This window comes from Pelodiscus sinensis, unplaced genomic scaffold (genome assembly GCF_049634645.1).
Source record: "Pelodiscus sinensis isolate JC-2024 unplaced genomic scaffold, ASM4963464v1 ctg75, whole genome shotgun sequence".
NCBI classification, from domain to species: domain Eukaryota; kingdom Metazoa; phylum Chordata; order Testudines; family Trionychidae; genus Pelodiscus; species Pelodiscus sinensis.
This window is the reverse complement of record NW_027465860.1, coordinates 530,005-555,940: the sequence shown is the minus strand read 5'-3', so window position 1 is coordinate 555,940 and position 25,936 is coordinate 530,005. Positions and strand designations below refer to the sequence as shown.

Here is a 25,936-nt window from a genome sequence, read left to right as displayed (position 1 = left end):
TGGCCCTGAAATTTATGAAGAGACAACTGTAATCATGTAGTCAGACTTCCTGTGTAATACAGGCCACAGAACTTCCACAAAATAATTCCCAGAGCAGAGCTTTTAGAGAAAAAAAAATTCAGATCCTGATTTTAAAAATTGCAGCAATAGAGAATCCACCATGGTAAATTGTTCCAATAGTTAATTACTCTCATTATTTAAAAGTTGCACCTTCAGGAGGCCTTGGATGAGTGTGAGTATAAATGCATGAAGTTAGCAAAGCACTTAAGTACCTACTTAAATGCCTATGTGCTTTGTTGAATTGGGGTCACAGAGATGACAAAACTGGCCATAGAGAAGATAGCTTTCTAAAAAGTTTATCAAGGGCTTCTGAACTAATTATGTGCCAGTTAAATTCCACTATGCCCCAAGCTGAAGAAGCACAAAGATCAGCTAGCCAAACACTATTGTTCCCCATCCAGGACAGTCATGCAGCTATCATCTCATACTAGATATAATACTTATCATACATATCATACTAGATCTTCCTGTTCCAGAGATACAATTGCTTCCAGGAGCACTGTAAGTGGCCACCTACCACTGTTGCCACAATCAGCGCAAGAGATAAGCTCCTCGGGTTTCTTCTCACGATTCTGTTCTTTTGTACCAAGGCAGAAACTGCAGATTGGGATTGGTTCAGCAACTGGCTGTGAGGAAAAAGCAGAAATCAAAACACTCAATGTATCAGTCTATATCTTTTTGTCCGCATTTTCAAATAATTATACAACTTACATAGTTTGCAGAGGAAATATTACACAATGATATATCGTGTGGATATCACTAAGTTGTATAATTTACACAGTATGGAATTGTAGCTTTAAGAGCAAATTAACATACATATAAAATTCCATTAGGAAACTACATCAAGAGAACATGGAGATTGCAGTTTAAGCAATTAATCTTAGTTTTGGTGCATCCCAGCTTTAATTCTGTACATTCAGAGTGACCCCCTTAGTACATCTGCATTTTGATACAGTTTTTAATTACACAACCACACTCTCTAATATATCATACAATCTTCAATGTTCATTACATGGATGCAACTCTATGCCAGAAAGACACATCTGTGCCTCTCATTTATATATAAGATGATTCAATGTGACTGGAGCAACCTATGCACGCACTGAACAGAGACTGAGTTGTACTCTCCTCAGTGACCACCAGATGGAAGCACTCAAAACAAAGCTTGTAGAAAATTCCTACAGTGTAGTGTGTATCTTGGGGCTAGAAGCTAACTGCACAACAGGACCTAGAAAGGGATGACTATTTGGCAGAGAGGGGGAAATGTACAGATAAGATCAGTTGTTTTAACCCTCAGCCTTAGGTTAAGGAAATTTTCAGAGTAATCTACTGAGAAAAGTCTCCAAGGTTAGTTCTTGGGAACTATGGGACCTGCCTGTACACTAATTTCTGTTATGTGAATGGAGATATTTTAGAAAATTATCTTTACTCTTCCTTTTTTATTCTCCTGTTAGATTTTTTTGTGTCCAACTGCCTCTCCTTAACTGCAGTGTCCTCTTACCATGCTGCACGTAGTCTTCCACATATAAATTACCTCATTATTAAACAAAGATGATCTCTGCCATAACACTATCACCTATCTCTTACATAGCTATTTTCATCATTAGATCACATAGCACTTTACAAAAGAGGCAAAGTATCATCATCTGCATTTTAAAAGTGGGGATATTGAGGCACAAAGAAAAGTGACTTGCCCAAGGTCACATGGCAAGCCAGTGGCAGAGCTGGAAACAAAACTCATCTCTCTCTAACCCTAGTCTTGCACTCTATCCTCTGGGCCACTGCAGCTCCTTCTCAATAAAAATCCCAACGAAAACAGCTGTCCTCCCCTTTCAAAGCAATGATACATGCAGTACAATGTTTTTAGGATTTAAACTCATCAAAACACTGCTGACATTTTTAATTCATTATTTATAATCAGTGATCTAATCATTAACATTTTAAATCAGAAAATATTGCTCATTCATGAGCTTTTTTTAAACCTACCACTTTAATTTGTTTTGAATCCTACCCATCTACTCCTGCCAGCAACCTGCTCACTAAAGACCAATTCTCATGCTGAATTTCATTGTGCCCTTTCTCTCATCTGCCCTCCAAAGACAGATTTTGTTTCACCTGAAGTTCTATTTTCATAATGAATCTGAACATATCAGAATAACCTTTCAGAGACAAATTTGTACATGAAGCAATAAATGCAGCTGTTAACACAAAACTATTTTACAACTAACCATTAGACAATGAATAATATCTGTACTGTAGATTTCCAATTTGGTCAGAATTAAAGCTTACATGATACTAATGTTCCTTTGATTACATCCTATTTCACAGAAGCAATGTAACTGGAGAGTTTTACAATGACATTGAAGTTGTGGTTTTATATTAAGCTACTTTGTTTCACAACACTACCAACTCAAAAAGCAAAATTTAAACAATTAAGGATATTTTGCAGGTTTGCTTTGAACATAAGAGCTCTGTTCTGCTACAACAGAGCTGAGACAGACTCCATATGAATAAACTTATGCTTGTTTTAAGACTGAATTTAGTGAAGCCTCATCATTTTTAAAAGGGCTATAGGCAGTGTTCACTGTAAACTGTGCGCCTATGAGCCTGCTCAGGAGAGATTAAAATGCTACCCAGCAGAGCAACACAGCTAGGTTTTTTGTTTCTGCTGGTGGTGTACATTTGTACATTCCTCGGTGTACATAAATTTATTCTGCACATGGATGAAAAAGTCTGAACATGGATGGAAAAGATTAAAGAGAATGTTGACTGTAGGATTAAAAAAAATTACTTCATAAATTTAAATAAGCATACGTGTGAAAGCTACAAAAATGTTCAAATCTCACACTAAGCAATCATCTGGAAATGTGAATTGCTAATGAAAATTACATAGAAAGACGTCATCATTGCATATACAATGCTAAAAGAATGCAGAACTGTAATTAAACTACTAGCAGCCTGCTCTCCACCTTGTATGTATATGTGCATCAAAGAGATGCCAGGAGACTGCAAGTACATATACCGCACAAGTATCCAGCACAAAAGGACAAAGAACCAGGAAATCAAAAGTGGAGCACTACACACAGTTCTGGTGATTACAGTAAAAATCCATGTATTTCCTCTGACATTCTAGAGTTACCTCAGCTGTAGTCTAATGGACTAAACACCTAGCTTAGAGTCAGAAGACCTGTTGTATTCCCATCTCTGCTACTGACCCATCGTATCACCTTGAACAAGTCACTTAACCCATTGGTATGTAAGCCTTTCTGTAAAAATGAGGGTGACACCACCCACTTTTAGAAAGAATTTTGAGATCTTTCAATTTAAAGAACTATACTAATAATATAATAAAGTCCTCAAAGGTGTATAAGTGACAAAAAACAATGATTTTGTGACACAAACCAGATTTTAATTCCTTCTCCCAAGACATTAGTTTGTTCATTTTGTATACATGCACTGCAGTATTGGCACTAAAGCATATTCTCTCTTTCAGTTGTTCAATACAATGTTATAGAACAGGGGTCTCAAACTCATGGCCCATGGGCCATCTATGGCTGGAGCATTTTCATAATCTGGCCTGGAATCCCGGCAGCCTGGGAGAAAAAGGGGGAGTGTCCATCTCGATTTCTCAAACCCCACCCTTGCTGGCTACTGCCCTGTCCCCCCACCATTGCACTCCATCCCTCGAAGTATGTGGCCTCAGGGATTACTGTGGGGCCTGGCACAGAGCAGCAGGGTTTGGGTCCCCGCTACTTGCTGTGTCAGAGAGAGCCACAGGGAAGCAAAGAGTACTCGGTGTGTGTACTTGCTCCACTTCTTTATGGCTCTCTCTGACGCAGTGAGTAGAGGGGGCCCAACCCTTGCTGCCCCGTGCCACGGATGGAGTACAATGGGGGGTAGGGAGGAGGTGGTGGCAGGAAAGGACAGGGCTTGGGAGAGGGGGACAGAAACATACACACCAGACTAGAGACATTAGCATATAGTCATTTAAATGACTGACGGATAAGCATAGCCTGTATCAGAGGCAGTGGGGAAGAGGCAGGAGCTGGTGCCCATGGGGCCGGGAGTGCATTGGCTGCCAGCCCTAGCAAGCATTTCAGTAACCTGTAACCTCTAAAAAGTGTTGCGGTTACACAATTACTAAAATTACCAATATCTAACATCCCTAATAAGCATGCTGTATGAGCTTCAATGTCTGGGAGGCCTTTAACACCAGCTCCCAATATGATAGATCACAGCAATAAGTAGCTAAATACTGTGGGGGAGGGGGGGGGGACGACATGGGACAGGACAAGTTCTTTAGGAAAGCTCCAGGTAGACAATATATTCTGGATCTGATTACTATGGCTACCACCTCATTTCACTAAGGCTACCTCTACACTTAAAATGCTAGAGTGGCACAGCTGAAGCTGCTCAGCTGTAGCACTTCAGTGCAGACACTCACGATAGCAAGGGGAGTGACTGTCTTGTGACTGTAGTTAATTCTCCCGAGAGACAGTAATTAGGTCCACGTAAGAATTTTTCCATCGACACAGCACTGTCTAAGTCACCAGGACCAGATGGCATTCACCCAAGAGTTCTGAAAGAACTCAAATGGGAAATTACAGAACTATTAACTGTGGTTTGTAATCTATCCTTTAAATCAGCTTCCATACCTAATGACTGGAAGATAGCTAACATGACACCAATATTTAAAAAGGGCTCTACAGGTGATCCTGGCAATTATCGACCAATAAGTGTAACATCAGTTCTAGGCAAATTAGTTGAAACTACAGTAAAAAATAAAATTGTCAGACACATAGATGAACATAATTTGTTGGGGGAAAGTCAACATGGTTTCTTTAAAGGGAAATCATGCCTTACTAATCTGCTAGAGTTCTTTGAAGGGGTCAACAAACATGTGGACAAGGGGGATCCAATGGATATAGTATACTTAGATTTCCAGGAAACAATAATGATTAGGGGTTTGGAACGGGTCTCATATGAAGTGAGATTAAAAAGACTTGGACTTTTCATTTTAGCAAAAAGGAGACGGGGGAGGGGGGAATATGATAAGAGGTCTATAAAATCATGACTGGTGTGGAAAAAGTAAATAAGGAAAAGTTATTTACTTATTCCAACAATATAAGAAAAAACAGTTACTTACCTGTAACTGCTGTTTTTCCAAGATGTGTTGCTCATGACCATTTGAATGAGGTGTGCATGCATGCCATGTGCACAGTTCCCGCAGCATTTTTTCCCCAGCGGTACTCGTCGGGTTGGCAGGTCGCCCCCTGGAGTGGCGCCCAAGATAACGGTGCGTAAGTACCCCCTGCTGGCCCTCTCCCTCCTCAGTTCCTTCTTGCCAGAGACTCCGACAAAGGAGAGGCGGGAGGGGGAGGGGAATCGAATGGACATGAGCAACGCATCTCGAAGAACAAGTTACAAGTAAGCAGCTGTTATTTCTTCTTCAAGTCCATTCGAACGAGGTGACTCCCTAGCCCAAACACCAGGAGGTGGGGTCGGAGGCGTGATGAAGAATAATTCAGAACTACCTTTCATCTAACATGTTTTTGTTTGTTTTACAGAACTGAACTTAAAATTGTGGAGCCCAGGACTGCATCACTCCTGGCCTGTTGTGAAATGGCATAGTGCGATGTAAACATAGGGACTGAAGACAAGGTAGCTGCCTTACAGATATCTACAATAGAGACCTGATGCTACAAACGCCGCTGTGGACGCGTGCACTCATGTAGAGTGGGCCATAACACGGGAGTTGGAACGACTTACGGGAAGTGTCTTGTTCTACCTATGTAGAAAGCTAACACCCTCTTTGCATCAAGTGAGTGGAGGGCTTGTTCCGTAGAAAATTGGTGGGATTCTGGGAAAAAACATAGGTAAGTATATGTCTTGGGACATGTGGAAAGTGGATACCACCTTTGGGAGGAAGGCTGGGTGGGGTCACAATCTTACCCTGTCAGCAGAGAAGACCAAGTAGGGGAGTTCTACCGTCAACGCCCTGAGCTCAGACACTCTCCTCGCCAAAGTGATTGCCACAATAAAGACCACTTTAAAGGAGAGATGCTTTAATAAGCACATGGCTAGTGGCTCAAAAGGGTGAAGACATGAGCTTGGTAAGCATCAGATTAAGGTCCCACAGTGGCACAAGTGCCTTCACATGTGGGAACAGCCTATCCACCCCTTTAAGGAACCTCTTGATCATCTGATTCGTGAAGAGGGATCTGCCCATAACCCCCATGTGAAAAGCTGACATGGCCGCCAGATGTACCCTAATGGATGACGTAGAAAGGGCCTGTCTGGCTCAGTCCCAGTAGATAATCTAAAACCAGTGAAATGGGTGCAGCACAAGAATCTATTAATTTATCTGCATTCCATAGGGAAAATCTCTTCCATTTAGCTGAGTAAGCTGCTCTTGTAGTGGGCTTTCTGCTTCCCTACAGGACTGTTCTCACAGCTTTGGAACACGTCAGTTCCATAGCAGTCAGCCATGGATAAGCCACGCTGTTAGGCAGAGGGATCTGACGTTTGGATGGTACAGGAAGCCCTCCCCCCAGCCCTGAGTGATTATGTTGGGGGTGATAGGTAGGGCTTGCGGCTTGTCCTGGAGTATGTCCAGGAGGATTGGGTACCAGTACTGTCTGGGCCAATCCAGGGCTATTAGGATGACCTAGGCTTTGAAGCTCCTGACCGTGGTGAGAACCTTGGGGATCAATGGAAATGGGGGAAATGCATAGAGCAGTCCCTTGGGCCAGTTGGTGACTAGCACATCCCCCCTGGAACCCGTTTCCTGTCCCATGAAGGAAAAATAGGTTGGACACTTCTTGTTCACCTCTGTGGTGAATAGGTCCACCAGGGGACAACCACACTTGTGGAATAACCCTTGCAATAGTTTCCCCTTTATGGACCACTCGTGTGTTCCGAACGATCAACTTAGTGTGTCCACTAACACATTCTTGGTCCCTGGCAAGTACACTGCCTAGAGTTGAATGTTGTGGGCTATACAAAAATCCCACGGAACTAGGGCTTCTTGACAAAGGGGAGAGAAACGAGCTCCACCCTGTTTGTTATATAGAACATCGCTGCTACATTGTCCAAAAATAACAACACCATCTTGCCCGAGAGTTGGGCAAGGAAGACTTTGCATGACTTCCTGACTGCCCTCAATTCCTTGACATTTATATGTAAGTCCCTCTACTGGGAAGTCCATAGACCTCGTGTCCTGTAATGCACCACATGTGCCCTCCAACCTACATCTGAGGCGTCGGTGACTAGTCTCACAGTGAGTATCTTGGTGAGGAAGGCCACCCTTGCACACTTCTGCTTCTTGAGTCCACCACTGAAGTGACTGAAGGACCTCCTGTGGAATCGACAAGATTGGGTCCCAGTGTGCCCGAGTCTAACAATGTTCGGGCTAACCATGCCTATAATGGTCTGAGTCTCAGTCTGGCATGTGAAACCATGTGTGTTCATGAGGCCATATGACCGAGCAGCCTCATGCAGTTCCTCCCTGTCATAAGTGAGGACAGTCTGAGTCCTTGTACAATGTTTGTTATGGCTCTGAATCTGGTCGTGGAGAGGGATGCTCTGCCCGTGATGGCGTCCAGGTAGGCCCCACGAACTCTATGTCCTGTGAGGGGGTCAACATAGTCGTCTCCTCATTTATTGAAAGGCCCAGCTCCCCAAACAAAGACCTTATGAGGGCTATGTGAGCGCGTATCTTTCTCCTGACCGATCTCTGATGAGTCAGTCATCCAGGTATGGAAATACTTGAATTCTGAGCCTTCTGAGGAAGGCCGCCACCACCGCCATGCAGTTGGGGAACACTCGGGGGGTGATGGAGAGTCCAAAGAGTAGGACCACAAATTGAAAATGTTCCTGGTCTACCACGAACCGCAGATAGCGTCTGTGACTTGGTCTTATGACTACATGAAAATAAGCATCCTGTAAATTGAGGGCCGCATACCAGTCCCCTATTTCTAACGTAGGAATGATGGAGGCGAGTGTGACCACCCTGAACCTTGTCTTCTTTATGAACCTGAGGCCCCTGAGGTCCAGGATGGGATGAGGAAATAGAGGGAGTAAAAACCTTTTCCCAGGAGCCTCCTTGGGACCCTTTCCACCGCTCCCTTGGTAAGAAGCGAGAGTACCTCTTTACTTAAAAGAGTCTCGTGAGATGGGTCCCTGAAGAGGGCCTGGGAAGGGGGGTGGGTAAGAGACAGACAGAGGAAAGGGATAGAGTAACCCGATTCTATCAGGTCTAACACCCATTTGTCTGAAGTAATTCGGGTCCAAGCCTGGTAAAAATGCCTGGCTCCCTGGGGACTGGAACCACAGGGGCCTCCCGTCCTGTTTTGTTCCTGGGTGCTTGTCTCGTTGGGCTTTGCGTGCGGTCTGCATCAGGAGGCCTTGACAGTGAGGCTGACGGGGTACTCCTGGTCCTTAGTGCGCTTGAGCCCCTTGAAGGTGGCATTGGGCCTTGCCATTGGTGATAGGCCCATGGTGTCCAAAAGGGCCACGGGTGGTTGGGTTTGGGGAGGCCAAGTCTGCTGGAACTCCCTGTGCCTGGACTGGTGCTGGGATCAAGACCAGTGGCGGGTCGAGGCCCTTGACGATGTTATAGATTGCATCGATTCAGCCTCGGACTCCGAAGAGTAATCGGATGCAGACCAGGGTTGTGCGATAGGCGATGCCTTATGGAGGAGCTCATGCCTGAATCTCTCCATGGACTCCAACTTCCCCGTATGTCTAGGAGGGCCCATGATCGTCTGTGCTGGAGGCGTGGTGCCCGATGCCCTCTGCACTGCAGAAGGGGAAGCTACTGCGGGTACTGGTGATGGCACTGGCACTGTAACCATCGGCACTGGCACTGTGTGCAGTATTGTTTGGTGCGGTGCTCCATGCAGGGTCATCCCTGTGCTCAGTGCCGACTGGCTTAGAGAGTGCACTGCACTTGACAGTACCGCTGGTGCCTGCACTGACCCGGTGACAAGTGTGGTCGCTGATACTGGTGCTGCTGGTAAATGTTCCTGGTACGGAGAGGACTGTTCAGGCAATGCCGTGAGTTCAATTAGCACTTGTGCCACCTCAAAGGTCTCCAGCATGAATGGCCTTTGAACGTGGACCAGTACTGGACTATGGTCTTCACACCTTCTCTGGGTGTCTTCCTCTCGCTGACGCCTCGGGGAGTCTTGAAGGGGAATGAAGGGTTGGTGCTGGCTACCATGAACTCTCTTAGCCAGTGACCTCCCTCTGGTGTCTCTCTTTTTCTTTGGTATCAGAGACTGCGAACGGTGCCTAAGATTTCGGTGCCATGGTACGGAGGGGTCCTGGTTGGGTTTTCCGTACCGACGCCGGTGCACTGAGCACCACAACGTCCCTCCCTGGTGCCGGTTGAAGCGCCAACTCCATTAAAAGCAATTTTAAGCAGGAATCTCTCCAGTTTCGTCCTGGGCTTAACCCCCTTGCAGATTTTGCAGGAGTCAGTCACTTCAAACAAGACTCATGGGGGTAACCATGAGGCATCGGTTTCGCACAGGATTCACAGGGCTTGAATCCATGCAGACCTGGCATCACTCTCCCCCAACAGGGGGGAGAGCACACGAACTCCTTATACTAACTATAACTGTTAAATCTAACTAACAACTGAAGAACTATTTACAATACAAAGAACTCTAATAGCTGGGTTTAGAAGATGACACAAGAAGCTCCAACAACTGTCACATGTGGTAAGAAGGAACTGAGGAGGGAGAGGGCCAGCAGGCTCACTGTTATCTTGGCACCACTCCAGGGGGCGACCTACTGGCCCAATGGATACCACTGGGGAAAAAAAGCTCCAGGAACCGTGCATGCGGTGTGCACATGCACCTCATTCGAATGGACACGAGCAAGCACTCGAAGAAGAACTAAGGGTCAGCAAATGAAATTAATAGGCAGCAGGTTTAAAACAAACAGAAGGAAGTTTTTCTTCACTCAGCGCACAGTCAACCTTTGGAACTCCTTGCCAGAGGATGCAGTGAAGGCTAGAACTTTTAACGGGGCTTAAAAAAGAGCCAGATAGATTCATGGAGGTTAGGTCCATCAATGGCTATTAGTCAGGATGGGTAGGAATGATGTCCCTAGCCTCTGTTTCTCTGGAGGTTGGTGATAGGGGAGGGATCACGTGAGGATTACCTGTTGTATTCCCTCCCTCTAGGGCATCTGGCATTGGCTACTGTCAGCAGAGAGGATACTGGGCTAGATGGACTGTTGTCTGACCCAGTATGTCCATTCCTATGTTCTTATGTCTACATGTGACGGGATGCAGTAGGGCCAAAGCTCCATGCTGGAAGATTATGGCCTTGCCACACACTGTCCCCAGAAAAATAGCAGAGGAGAAGTCCTCCAGGCAAGCTAGAGTGGCTGCTTCTGCTGCTACCAGCAAGCTGATATAAAGAAGCTGCTGGGCCAGGACCAGGTAGTTCCTCTCTGGAGCTCAATCCAGGCAGACTCAGAGACTGACCAACTGGGAAGGCAGCAGTACCCTGGACAGCTCAGAGTTTAGACTAGATTGCAGACCCATCTGAAGTCCAGGTCCAGTGGTTGAAAATCAGCTATGGTGGGCTATAGTGAATTGCAGAACCCTGGACAAGGTGTTGTAAGTACTAAGGATGTTAAAATGCAGTGAACTGACTACTTGACTAGTTGATGGACTAGCTGTACTGGGGCTCCTGTACATTTCAAAGGAGGAATATGGAACTCCGCATACAGCCTGGGGCCAGCAGGAAGTCCTGCTGACTCTGGGCTGCACTCAGTGTGTCTGCTTTGAAATGCACAAGAGTCCCCAGAGGGGGCTCTTGTGCATTTCAAAGCAATGGATCCCAGGGTCAGCTGGGAAGTCCCCAGCTGACCCCAGGTTCCGCACAGACCTGGGAGATGGGTCGGAAATGGGTGCGAGCGTGGGCTACAATGGCTGAGAGAAAGGAGGGTCAGGGCAAAACTGGGAGGCAAGGTCAAATCAGGATCTTAGATGCCTATATACAAATGCAAGAAGTATGGGAAATAAGCAGGAAGAACTGGAAGTGCTAATAAATAAGTACAATTATGACATTGTTGGCATCACAGAAACTTGGTGGGATAATACACATGATTGGAATGTTTGTATGGAAGGGTACAGCTTGCTCAGGAAGGATAGACAGGGAAAAAAGGGAGGAGGTGTTGCCTTATACATTAAAAATGAACACACTTGGTGTGAGGTGGAGATGGACATAGGAGACGGAAGTGTTGAGAGTCTCTGGGTTAGGCTAAAAGGGATTAGCCTAGGACTGTAGTACTAGGAGTCTACTACAGGCTACCTACCCAGGTGGAAGAAGTGGATGAGGCTTTTTTTAAACAACTAATAAAATCATCCAAAGCCCAAGATTTGGTGGTGATGGGGGACTTCAACTATCCAGATATATGTTGGGAAAATAACACTGCAGGGCACAGACTATCCAATAAGTTCTTGGACTGCATTGGAGACAACTTTTTATTTCAGAAGGTTGAAAAAGCTACCAGGGGGGAAACTGTTCTAGATTTGATCCTAACAAATAGGGAGGAACTGGTTGAGAATTTGAAAGTGGAAGGCAGCTTGGGTGAAAGTGATCATGAAATCATAGAGTTCACAATTCTAAGGAAGGGTAGAAGGGAGAACAGCAAAATAGAGACAATGGATTTCAGGAAGGCGGATTTTGGTAAGCTCAGAGAGCTGATAGGTAAGGTCCCATGGGAACTGAGACTGAGGGGAAAAACAACTGAGGAGAGTTGGCAGTTTTTCAAAGGGACATTGTTAAGGGCCCAAAAGCAAGCTATTCCGATGTGTTGGAAAGATAGAAAATATGGCAAAAGACCACATTGGCTTAACCACGAGATCTGGCATGATCTAAAAATAAAAAAGGAGTCATATAAAAAATGGAAAGTAGGACAAATGACAAAGGATGAATATAGGTAAACAGCACAGGAATGCAGGGGCAAGATTAGAAAGGCAAAGGCACAGAATGAGCTCAAACTAGCTACGGGAATAAACGGAAACAAGACTTTTTATAAATACATTAGAAGCAAGAGGAAGACCAAGGAGAGGGTAGGCCCACTGGTCCGTGAGGAGGGAGAAACAGTAACAGGAAACTTGGAAATGACAGAGATGCTCAATGACTTCTTTGTTTCGGTCTTCACCGAGAAGTCTGTAGGAATGCCTAACATAGTGAATGCTAGTGGGAAGGGGGTAGTTTTAGAAGGTAAAATAAAAAAAGAACAAGTAAAAAATCACCTAGAAAATTAGATGCCTGCAGGTCACCAGGGCCTGATGAAATGCATCCTAGAATACACAAGGAGCTGATAGAGGAGGTATCTGAGCCTCTAGCTATCATCTTTGGAAAATCCAGGATGAATCTTTGGAAAATCAGGAGAGATTCCAGAAGACTGGAAAAGGGCAAATATAGTGCCCATCTATAAAAAGGGAAACAAGAACAACCCAGGAAACTACAGACCAGTTAGTTTTACTTCTGTGCTAGAGAAGATAATGGAGCAAGTAATTAAAGAAATCATCTGTAAACACTTGGAAAGTGGCAAGGTGATAGGGAACAACCAGCATGGATTTGTAAAGAACAAATCGTGTCAAACCAATCTGACAGTTTTCTTTGATGGGATAACAAATCTTGTGGAGAAGGAAGAAGCAGTGGATGTGGTATACCTAGACTTTAGTATGGCGTTTGATACGGTCTCGCATGATATTCTTATCAATAAACTAGGTAAATACAACTTAGATGGGGCTACTATAAGGTGGGTGCATAACTGGCTGGATAACTGTACTCAGAGTAGTTATTAATGGTTCACAATCCTGCTGGAAAGGTATAACAAGTGGGGTTCCGCAGGGGTCTGTTTTGGGACCGGCTCTGTTCAATATTTTCATCAACAATTTAAATATTGGTATAGAAAGTCCGCTTATTAAGTTTGCAGATGATACCAAGCTGGGAGGGGTTGTGACTAATCTGGAGGATAGGGTCATATTTCAAAATGACCTGGACAAATTGGAGAAATGGCCTGAGGTAAATAGGATGAAGTTTATAAAGACAAATGCAAAGTGCTCCACTGAGGAAGGAACAATCAGTTTCATACATACAGAATGGGAAGCGACTGTCTGGGAAGGAGTACGGCAGAAAGGGATCTAGGGGTTATAGTGGACCACAAGTTGAATGAGTCAGCAGTGTGATGCTGTTGCAAAGAAAGCAAACATGATTCTGGGATGCATTAACAGGTATGTTGTGAGCAAGACATGAGAAGTCATTCTTCCGCTCTACTCTGAGCTGGTTAGGCCTCAATTGGAGTATTGTGTTCAGTTCTGGGCACTGCATTTCAAGAAAGATGTGGAGAAATTGGAGAGGGTCCAGAGAAGAGCAACAAGAATGATTAAAGGTCTACAGAACATGACCTATGAGGGAAGACTGAAGGAATTGGGTTTGTTTAGTTTAGAAAAGAGAAGATTGAGGGGGGACATGATAGCAGTTTTCAGATATCTAAAAGGGCGTCATAAGGAGGAGGGAGAAAACTTGTTCATCTTGGCCTCTGGGGATAGAACAAGAAGCCATGGGCTTAAACTGCAGCAAGGGAGGTTTAGGTTGGACATTAGGAAAAAGTTCCTAACTGTCAGGGTAGTCAAACACTAGAATAAGTTGCCCAGGGAGGTTGTGGAATCTCCATCTCTGGAGATATTTAAGCGTAGGTTAGATAAATGTCTATCAGGGATGGTCTAGACAGTATTTGGTCCTACCAAGAGGGCAGGAGACTGGACTTGATGATCTCTCGAGGTCCCTTCCAGTTCTAGTATTCTATGATTCTATGTCATACCAGGATTTAAGTCCTTCATAAAATTCTACTTTTAATTGTAATTTAATCTGGTTTACCAGGTACAGCAGTAAGATTTACTTGCATAATCCGTTGATATTAAAGCCTTGTTTTAAATAAAAAATCACTCACATATTTTAAAATAAGACGTCTGCAGCAGTGCATTCTAGAAATCATCCCTGCAAGCGGTTTACCAGAACCCAAAACAGGTAACCAAAATAAAGAGTGATGCCCTTTAACAGTAAAGTGTTCAACTCCCTGGAATATACTCCCTGGAAAGCATATATATTGTTTTCCTAGGACAGAAAGTGAATTTCCTCCTGCTTACTAACGGGAAAAATGGCAAGTAATTTCTCTAGTCTCTGGTTCAGTTTGTCAATAGATAAAATGGGATAACACCTGTCTCCATAAAAATTTACAGTACTCTTTAGCTCACCATGTTATTCTGACTCAGTGTCACAACAACATTTTATTCTTGAATGTAGTATGCAAGCTCAAAAGCTTGTCTCTCTCACCAACAGAAGTTGATCCAATAAAAGATATTATTACCATAGCCACCTAGAGTCTCTTGTCTTTTTGTTTGCTAAATATGACACTTATATGATATAAAGAGCACAGGATGAAGATTTTTAGAAAAGCTGAGCACACAGTACTCCAACTAAATTCAACATGAGTTACTGGCACTCAACATCTCTGAAAATCAGGCCTATGGTTATTAGTTAATTAGTATTTGTAAATTATTCAAGAAAAGCTTCATGAACCTCTTATTCCTGGTTAGGTGGTCTGTAGTACATCCCTACCATGATGTCACCCTTTCTTTTTTACCACTTTTATCTGTACCCAGAGACTCAACAAATCTGTCTCCTCGGTCCATCTCAATCTCAGTCCAACTGCTTACAGTTTTAATATACAAGGCCACACTTCCTCCCTTTCTCCCCATCTGTTCTTCCTGAGCAAGTTGTACTCTTCTATACCAATATTCCAATCGTGCATATAAAAAAATAAAAGCTGATCTAAAACAAACACATGAACAACTAAACAGGTTGTAGTATTGGTTTTCATTTTAAAATAAAAACCTGTTTCTGAATTTACTTGAAGTTGTCAAAATGTCACGATGTCTAGGGCAGTCAATCATAAGAAACTGAGCAGGGTTACTGCAGAATTTATGTCCAGCAGACTACAGTACGACAGTGAGCAGGAGTTAAACACAATACATACAATTCACAAAGCAAAGGTCCAATTAAATAGGTGGATGTGAGAGGTATGTTTCAGTATGTGCTTCATCACACTGTTTATCCCAGCATCTTTCTCCTAAAGAGAAAAGTAAATGGGAATTTTGCCACTGACCTCAATGAGGATTTCATGGATGAAATACAGTTGAAACTTCCTGTCAGAAAGCCAGAGACTATGTCAATGGGATTTTCCTTAGAAGTTGAAAAGAGACAAATCTCATGTGGAGGACAAACTTTTCTGCTGTAGGATTTTGTTGTCCCTCATATTACAAATGGATCTAAAACTCACACATTACCATTAAAAGGTGTATATGCATCATGCTTCTGTCTCTCTCACAAGAACTCTCAGACAGCTGAAGCACAGTGTAAGGTGACAGCCTGAAGCAATCCAGCATATTATTAAAGAGGAACTCCAAAATAAAAAAAAGGAATCCCAGCTGTGTACTGAACAGAATTAACCAGGTTTTAAGGAGCATTCTACAATATCTAACCTAAAATATAACTATATTTTGATTTAGTTTTGCAGTTCACCTTTGAATGGTTTCAGACAATCCCATTAACAGTTTCCATTTCAGATAAAAATAAGTATGTCAGATTTCCAGCTATGTCTATTCATGTTCTTATTCCATGCCTATCAGTGGAGCATATCCATGTTTTCCAGGGATGCATGAAGTTATGTGAGGCTTCTGATACATTTTTCCCCAGGGAGAGGAAGAAAGAAGGAAAGAGAAAAATACATGTATGTGGCTGCATGTTTGAGACAGGGCAGGACAAATGGCAAAACTTGAGAGTTGACTGCACTAACTAGCTTACAGATAATTTGGGAGAGTTGGGGGGGAGAATAGGGAGATCAGTAAATACATTTTTTTCTCTGGAGTAGAGGAAGAAAGAGTATATTCCTGCACTGAAAACTAGTTCACTCAGGACAGTTGTTCTCAACAAGCAGCCATTACCCTTTGTGGATAAATCAATCTGGCAGCCATGCCAGGCCATTAAAGCAACCCACTAGTACAGGAGGCAAAAATGTTTCTGTACTTCTTTTGGGAATAAGCATTGGTCAATTTAATGCAGCTGATGACTACAGAGAGTTCACATAGATGAACATAAGAACAGTCAACCTAGGTCACACCAAAGGTCCATCTAGCCCAGTATCCTGTCTTTGGACAGTGGCCAATGCCAGATGCCCCAGAGGAAGTGAACTGAATAGGTAATCATCAAGTGATCCCTCTACTGTTATCCATTCCAGACAAATAGAGGCTATGGACATCATTCTTACCTATCCTGGCTAATATGTATTGATGGACATAACTTCCATGAATCTATCTAGTTCTTTTTTTAACCCTGTTAAAGTCTTGGTCTTCACAACATCCTGACAAGGAATTCCACAGGCTGACTGTACTGTGTGAAGAAAAACTTCCTTTTGTTTGTTTTCGACCTGCTAATTTCATTTGGTGAACAAATAAATAACTTTTCCTTTTTTACTCTCTCAGTACTTCTCCATACTCACTTATCCTAAGAGAATTTTAAAAAGTCTCAGCATAATTAAAAATCTGAGTCCTCTTTTTTGTGATCTTCTGGGCTGTTCTTATTACTGATTCTTTCTCCTTTTTGCCCTCAGTCTTCTAAAGTAAGGGATCTTGTAAATGCAACACTCTCTCAAAGAGAACAGAAAGGATTTAACCTGCTCCAGCAACACCAGGTGAAGGAAAAGATTTTTCACAACTAGAAGACTTCCTCATTTCATCAATTCTGAGAGATTCTTCAGACACTAAAAGCAAACATTTTACATGCCCAATCAGCTCTAATTTTTGTACTTAATATCCTAGCCTATAAAACATTTTATTATTAGAATAATTATAATAAAGCTGAATGAAGATGGGAGCCTCAGAAGAGTATCCCTGTATTGGAGAAAGTATAATTGTAAGGCTGGAGAGAGCTCACTGCTGGTCTGTTTGCTCAGCAAGGAAAATCCTGGCAAGTGAAGAATACATGCACACAATAAGAGATCCGGGAAAACAAGATGAGAAGCAGCCAGCTCAGTTTCATGCTGCAGATTTTTTGGCAGACATTCAACTCCTTCTGCTGTTTTTCTTGCAAGCACATCTATCTGTGTAATGTCATCAGATTCAGAGAGGGGGGGAGCTACAGACAGAGAGAGTGACAGTGTTTTATAGGCTGCCAACCTCACAGCACATGCTGTTACTATACAAAGGGTGTCTAGAAAACCAATGTGTAGTACAGATTCAGAGACTGCAACCCTCAAAAAAAGGGAAGAAGAAGATGGCTGCAGGAAGAGAACTGCCTGTGGAAAGGAGAAAAGACTTTAATTAAAAAGACTGTTTTCAGCCAGTGAGACAAGGTGGGCAAGATAATAAAAATTTTTTTGAACAACTGCTGTTGGTGAGACAGACAAGCTTTCGAGCTTACACAATGTTCTTCTCCAGACCTGAAGAAGAGCTCACCAACAGAAGTTGATCTAATAAAAAATATTACCTTGCCTACTTTGTTTCTTAGCTTGTCTCCACTATACTATGCTGCAGCTAATGATCCACTGACGCTCAATTTATTGCACCTGCTGAGACTCGATAAATCAACCTCTGAACGCTCTCCCGTTGACTCCAGTACTTCACCACGATGAGAAGAGTAGATGGAGTAGGGATGCTAAATGCATATTTGTGTAAACATGTAACTGCTGGATTTTTTAGCAATTACACATTTGCACTCAGGGAGGTAGGTGGGAGCTGGTGCTCACAGGGAGCTGTCTTGTAAACTGGCTCTCCCCAAGTACTGGCTCATACCCACTCTCCCTCCTCCTTTCCCCGGCTGCCTGCGTGGGAGGCATGGGGCGTGGGGGGGAAGGAAGGATGTGAAGGACTAGTTGACTATCCAATAAGACTTAAACTAATGCTTATCACATAGTTGGGTTGACTAGTCGCTTCCCCCCTCTTGCCGCCTCTATGAGAAAGAGGCAGCAAGGGGGGGGAAGGATACTTCAAAGCAGCAGTGCCACTTGGACTCTGGGGCCATACGCCGGGCTCCACACGGCATTGCCACTTTGAAACATCTTGTGTAGGCCAGGGCTAGCTGGGGAATCCTTTTTAAATGTTTTGAGAACTATGTTTGAAAAGCCCTACAGGGCTACTAAGGAGACATCATTTTTTAAGACTGGTTTGGGCCATCGGTGAATGCAGGCTCAGGAACTGCAGGATTGATCAGCTACCACTCCTCCTCTCACAAATTACCAATAAATAATAATTCCTGCTGCCCTCTACAAACACGATGATCAAGGTCAATCATCAACTAGCATGAAATGAAAACAGCAGAAACTTCTTAAACATATTTTTGCACCCAAAGAAATAGCCTCAGCAGCTTATTTTTAGAAAGTACTGAAGAAAAGCTCCATTACAATAATGCACTAGTTTGTATGCCTGTCCATCAATAAGCATTTTCATTAGAAGAGATTCAGTGAAGCAAGTCCCAAATGACAGAAACCCATGGGCATACGATTACTGCCCAAAAGCGAAGTGGTTTGGCTTCTGAGGAGAAGGACTTACAGGGTACAGTACACTTGACCTAGGAGCACCCTTCCCAGCCCAGGTAGCTAGCTTTGTTCAAGCTAGCATATTAAACACAGCTGCATGAATGCTGAGGTATGGGTTAGCCTCCTAATTAAAAGCCTTCCCAACCTACTGGATATATGCTTAGGCAATGACGAGGGCCCTACCAAGTTGATGGTCCATTATGATCAATTTCATGGCCATGGAATTTTAAAAATAGTAAATTTCTTTATTTCAGCCATTTAAATTAAAATTTCACAGTGCTCTAGTTGTAGGGATCCTAACCCAAAAAAGGAGTTGGGGATTGCAAGGCTATTGCATATGGGGGAGTTCCAGCACTTCTATGCTTATTTCTGCACTGCTGCTGTTGGTGGAAGCACTGCAATCAGAACTGGACAGCTGGACAGAGCTGCCAGCAGGAGCAGTGTAGAACTGAGTGACAGCCATACCATATGATCCTCATTTCTGCACTTCTGCCTGCAGAGCTGGGCCCTCAGTCAGCAGCCACCACCCTCCAGTCACCCAGCTCTCAGGCACTGCAGAAGCAAGGCTGGCAATATCATGATTCCCCTAAAAAATCTTGAGACATCAATGCAACTCTCTTTTGGGTCAGGACCCCCAATTTGAGATATGCTGGTTTCCCTTGTGAAATAAAAAAGACCAGATTTCATGGCCTGTAATGCATTTTTCATGGCTGTGAATTTAGTGGAGCCCTACTGCCAATAAGGGATGTGAAAGATTAACCATCTAACCAGTAAGCATCACCCTATATGGGTAATACTTATGGGTTCCGGTTAACCATAGGGGCAAGAGCAGCTCCCCACCTGCCCTAGGCAGGGGGCGACTCCATTCTGACAGGGCCCATGGCAGGCAGGGACTGCTCCAGCCACCCCTATCTGTGACAGACCCAACCCAGCCCCGCTGCCACAGGTTACTCAATGACTCCCTGGAAGTGAGGCTGATGCACTTCAGAGGAGGCAACTGCTGCGCCTGCTGTGAAGCTGGCCCTGCTCCCAGGGAGGAGGCTTCGGTGTGGCAGGGAAGCCTCCCTCTCTGAGAGCAGAACCAGAAGGAGCTGGGGAGGCTTTGCTGTGGGCTCCGCAGTATAATGCTTAATTAAGCTTTATACTGCAGAGCCCGCAGTGGGTGTAGCCACTAAGATTTTCAGTGGTTACATGGTTACCTTTTTAAGCGACTTTTACATCCTTAGTGCAAATGACGCCTAGCCACCTAAACACAAACGTATGGTCCAAGGGTGTTCAGCTGGCTTGTATTTAGATGGCTAGCCTAGATCTATGCTGCTATTTTTAGTATACTAACTTAAACAGAGCAAGCGCATGTATATCTATCTGGCCTGGGAAGCAGTGTAGAGACATACTCATGGAAGCCAAATTATTACACTTACAAAAAGCATAGGAGAAAACCTGATATTTATCCTTCTGGTGTTATACAAATAGACAAAATATCCTGAGTCTCTTGAATACAGTGGTCAAGTTTCATCACCTCATCTCAAGAATGACACCAGAAAAAGCAGGTTCAGAGAAGGATGATGAAAATAATTTAGCAACAGGAAGTGAGGACAGGGATTATATACTAGGAAAATGAGAGATGACAGAAATACAAGATGATCACACATGCTCTCTAATTTATCTTCTTTCATAATGGAAATGTAAGGGATATCTGAACCTAAAAAGTAATACAATACAAATACTTGCTCTTTTTCATTTTTATGGAGGGACAACAATGTTACACTGGAAGGGACATCTGAATGGGTGCCATATTTGAGTGTGCACTTGGGACAGAAAAATCCCAAACACTGTTATAGCCTGGGGACCGACTGGCTAATCAGCAGTTCAGCAAAAAAGGACATGGGGATTACAGTGGATGAGAAGCTGGATATAAGTCAACAGTGCGCCCTTGTAGCCAAGAAGGCTAATGGCATATCGGGGTGCATTAGGAGGAGCACTGCCAGCAGATCTAGGGAAGTTATTATTTCCCTTTATTCTGCATTGATGAGGCCACATCTGGAGTATTGTGTCCAGTTCTGGGCCCCTCATTATAGAAAGGATGTGGACGCATTGGAGAGGGTCCAGCAGAAGGCAACCAAAATGATTATGGGGCTGGAGCACATGACTTACAAGGAGAGGCTGAAGGATTTGTGCTTAGTCTGCAGAAGAGAACAGTGAGGGGGGATTTGATAGCAGCCTTCAACTTCCTGAAGGGAGGTTACAAAGAGGATGGAGAGAGGCTGTTCTCAGTATCAGAGGGGTAGCCGTGTTAGTCTGAATCTGCAAAAGTGGCGAGGAGTCCTGTGGCACCTTATAGACTAACTGAAGTGTAGGAGCATAAGCATTCGTGAGCAAAGACCCACTTCGTCAGATGCATGTAGTGGAAATTTCCAGAGGCAGGTATAAATATGCAGGCCAGGATCAGGCTGGAGATGACGAGGTGGATCCAATCAAAGAGGATGAGGCCCACTTCTAGCAGCTGATCTGAAGGTGTGAATTCCAAGAGAGCAGAAGCTGCTTTTGTAGTTAGCAAGCCATTCACAGTCTGTGTTTAATCCAGAGTTGATTGTGTCAAACTTGAAGATGAACTGTAGCTCAGCAGTTTCTCTTTGAAGTCTGGTCCTGAAGTTTTTTTGCTGCAGGATGGCTACCTTTAGATCTGCAATTGTGTGTCCAGGAAGATTGAAGTGTTCCCCTACAGGTTTTTGTATGTTGCCATTCCTAATATCAGATTTGTGTCCATTGATTCTTTTACGTAGGGACTGTCCAGTTTGGCCGATGTATATAGCAGTGGGGCATTGTTGGCACATGATGGCATATATTACGTTGGTAGATGTGCAGGAGAACGTACCAGTGACAGTATGGCTGATCTGGTTAGGTCCTGTGATGGTGTTGCTGGTGTATATATGTGGGCAGAGTTGGCACTGAGGTTTGTTGCAAGGATTGGTTCCTGAGTTCGAGTTATTATGGTGCGGTGTGTAGTTGCTGGTGAGAATATGCTTCAGGTTGGCGGGTTGTCTGTGGGCAAGGACCGGCCTACCCCCCAAGGCCTGTGAAAGCGAGGGATCATTGTCCAGGATGGGTTGTAGATCACTAATGATGCGTTAGAGAGGTTTTAGCTGGGGACTGTAGGTGATGGCCAGTGGTGTTCTGTTGGTTTCTTTCTTGGGCTTGTCCCGTAGCAGGAGGCTTCTGGGTACACATCTGGCTCTGTCAATCTATCTCCTCACTTCCTCGTGTGGGTATCGCAGTTTACAGAATGCTTGTTGAAGATCTTGTAGGTGTAGGTCTCTGTCTGAGGGTTTGGAGCATATGCGGTTGTACCTCAGTGCTTGGCTGTAAACAATGGATCGTGTGGTGTGTCCAGGATGTAAGCTGGAGGCATGCAGGTAAATGTAGCGGTCGGTAGGTTTTCGGTATAGGGTGGTATTGATGTGACCGTCACTTATTTGTACCGGGGTGTCCAGGAAATGGACCTCCCGTGTAGATTGATCCATGCTGAGGTTGATGGTGGGGTGGAAGCTGTTGAAATCATGGTGAAATTCTTCCAGAGTCTCCTTCCCATGAGTCCAGATGATGAAGATGTCATCGATGTAGCGTAGGTGGATGTTCTCAGTAGTAACAGATGGCACAACAAGGAGCAATGGTCTCAAGTTACAGTGGGGGAGATCTAGGTTGGATATTAGGAAAAACTATTTCACTAGGAGGGTGCTGAAGTACCCGAATGGGTTACCTAGGGAGGTAGTGGAATCACCATCCCTAGAGGTTTTTAAGTCCCAGCTTGAGAATGTCCTGGCTGGGATGATTTAGTTAGGGTTGGTCCTGTTTTGGGCAGCGGCCTGAACTCAATGACCTCCTGAGGTCTCATCCAGCACTAGGATTCTATGATTGAGTAGCTGAGGTGAGATGGATAAGTTAATTGCTCAGATTTTAGCATACAGAGGCTTAACTCATGGCAACTACACCGCCGCCTGAAGGTCTGACTGAAAACCTGCAAAAATGGAGTTGGGGATAAAATTTCAAAGCTATACCAAGGGGAAACAATTTTTTTTTATTTTGAACTTAAAAGTTTGTTAGATAGTCATCACAAAGGAACTTTAGTGCATGAAAGATATTCAGATGGGGCAACAAATATATAAATAAGTAGAATTTTTATATGCAATTCACCTTTGAAACACACCAATTTTAAATCCACAAGATAAGGCTAAGGTGCTTGGAGTGCTTGTTGATAATGTGCCTTTGTCTCATATAGCTGGGATTCCCAAATTACCATCTCCTGAACCACTCCAAAGCCCCTAGAGAACATCTGCTCAAATGCTGACAAACTTGCAAAGGACTATGCCTAACAGGAGAAAATCCCAGGCTTGTTTGAGTATAACTTCTCCTAGAGCCAGTATATCCTTGTTTCAATTTTGATAGGCACTTTGTTTGCAGAGGTTAGACTCACCTGGGAATATTCTCCATCTCCAAGTTATCAGCCTACAATGTATGGAGCTGGGTTCCAATTCCCCAATCCGCAGATCATAACTCTAGCAATATTAAATATATGATAATGATATCAAGTTTCTCTCTACCCAAAGCAGCATTCTGCAAATTTACCCTGCCTTGCTCTTGCTGCAGGTACTTCCCCAATTTTTCAGGAAAGCTATAGTGGTATCTTTATATGCGAAGAGTCTGAAAACTGTAGTGTAGATGGTCATCATAGAAATTTTTCTCTAAGAGGCCATAGCCTTATACAATCATGGCAGAAAAAATATACCACCCAAACCACCAGAATTATGCTAATTCCAAATCTCAACCTCTCCCTCATCCTCTGGGGGGCAGTCTGTGCAATATCTCTGAACACCAGATGTCTTTTTATTTGTTTTTAACAAGGTTTCTTCTGCATGTACCTCTTCTCTACCAAAAGCCACTGCAAACAGCTTTCTAAGGCCTTCCTTCAAAGCAAGATTTAACAAAATCTCATATCCTTGAGCTATAGTCATTGATGTGTCCAACATAGCACAAAGTCTTCAGAGAGACTCTCCTTCCCTCATCACATGTATTGACTGGACAAGCAGAGATGTGTCCTATCTCAGCAGTTTTACACAGACCTTAACAGCATGACACACATACATAGACCTGCTCCACTGCCAGCAAACATGTTTGCTGCAGAGAAACTAGCTATACACAGGTACTCTGTACGCCTGACCAGAAAATGAAATCCTTAACTACTCACCACAGTTTTTCTGATGGATAATTAAGAAAATATTCAATATTCTAACACATCCAAAAACAATACAGGGGTATTTTGTATTTTTCTATATGCAAATTAACATAACCTTGTTTCAGCTATCTCTTTTGTTTCTATATAAATGGTCACCACATCATGAAGCTTACATAATACATTCAGGAGAAATATGCCCCCTTTTTCTTACATATACTCTTCAAGGGAATTCACTACAAACTTCAGGATAAGTTGGCAGACACAGGGCTTCATTGAAAGACCACCAATAGCCACCAATAATAAACACTTGGGAAGAAGCCTTGAAGATTTTAAGAATCTAGATACCTGAAAGTGCTTTGCATTCTTTAAAAAAAAAAAAATCTTTAAACAAAAATCCCAAGACAAACAAGTTCTCAATCCCTCAACAGGTGCTGTGCAAAAGACTTGAGACTTTTAAAATCAGACTGGTGGATAAAAATTACCCAGCGAGTAAGTGAAGGAATTAACAACAGTCGTTAGGAGATTCCAAACTCATTTCAGACCTACATTTACCTAACAATGCTCTGTAGCTGCACCATGAAAAGTGTGCTGAACTGATAAGGGAGTATAGACCCTTAAGAAAGCATAGGTGATTCAGAAGATTTCCAACATGCCTGTTATACATCTAACACTGCCTATACTAGGGATGTTTGCAGCAAGCCGGATAACCGTTGAACCGATAAGTTTTGATCATCAGTTAACAGTTCTGGTTAACCACAACAACCTCTCCTTCCCACCACCACATGCTCTGCATTTAAAACTCAGACTGGCAAGCTGGCTCAGTCCCAGGCTCCCAATCCGAAGTACAGTAAAACTCCAGTGGTCCAGCATTCAATGGTCCGGCACTCTTGATGGTCCGGCACCATTTGGAACCCGGAAGTGCTCCGGGCAGCCAGACAATTGGAGCTGCTCTGCCCCCGGCTTCCTCAATTCAGCTGCTGCTGAAACTGACCAGCAGCTGACTCGGGGAAGCCGGGGGCAGAGCAGCTGGGGTGCTGCTAGGTTGGTCCCACAGCACCAAAGGGCGGCGCTACGGGACCAACCCGGCAGCACCCCAGCTGCTCTGCCCCACCCCAAGCGTCCCCAAGTCAGCCGTTGCTGAAACTGACCAGCGGCTGACTCTGGGAAGCCCGGGGCAGAGCGTACTGTGCCCCAGGCTCCCCGGAGTCAGCCGCTGGTCAGTTTCAGCAGCGGCTGACTTGGGGAAGTCTGAGGCAGAGCAGCTGGGGTGCTGACGGGTTGGTCCTGCAGCACCGAGGGGCGCATACCCCCCACTCCACCCCAGAGTCCTCATAGTCCCCCCCACCTATAGTCCGGCATATTTGATAATCCAGCACCCCCTGGGTCCTAAAGGTGCTGGATTATCGGAAGTTTACTGTATAAATTTAAAAAGTTGTGGGGAGCTGTCCATCGCTCTGTGCTGCTGCCTGAATCACAATAATGAAACATGCTCTAAAGCAGGGCTACTCAACACATGGCTTTGTTTGCGGCCCATAGTGCAGTTTGGGTTTATGTGGGGCTCAACACATGGCCCACAGGTGGGAGCCAAAACAAAAAAGTAGTCAATATATGGTCTTCTGTTGATATGCATTTTAGTAGTTAAATTCCTGAACTGTCATTGCTCATTAAAAATGCTGTCATATAGGTGGAAATCGGGTAAATATTGCATTTTATTAATATTATCAGAACCCCAATATTAAAGGGGGCCTGTGTGTTCCATAGTCTTCCAGCCTCCCAGTCTTTCCATAGTTTAAAGATCTCTGTGATAAATAAGGTTCCTTCTTTAAATGCACTTCAAAGATGTCATTCCACATCCGCCAGCAGTCTCCTGGACACAAAGTACTAACACTACGGTTCCAGATGGGCCAATCTAATTTCATTAATCTTGACTTAATCTCTGTATTCATGCCTATTAGTGTGAAAGAAGCTATCTGTATATATATGTGCATGTATATGCAACCATACATAAGTTGCTGCCTT

The 25,936-nt window shown here is 43.9% G+C and overlaps 1 protein-coding gene across 2 annotated transcripts in view; it reads right to left on the bottom strand.

Moving 5' to 3' along the window:
* The window catches only part of KAT6A (lysine acetyltransferase 6A), an 85,289-nt gene that overhangs the window by 42,581 nt on the left and 16,772 nt on the right, over window positions 1-25,936 (bottom strand). For both annotated transcript variants that reach the window (XM_075915716.1, XM_075915717.1), the window contains one exon: window positions 578-686. In XM_075915716.1, the coding sequence (XP_075771831.1) occupies window positions 578-686 (109 nt within the window). The remainder of the gene's footprint in view (window positions 1-577; window positions 687-25,936) is intronic.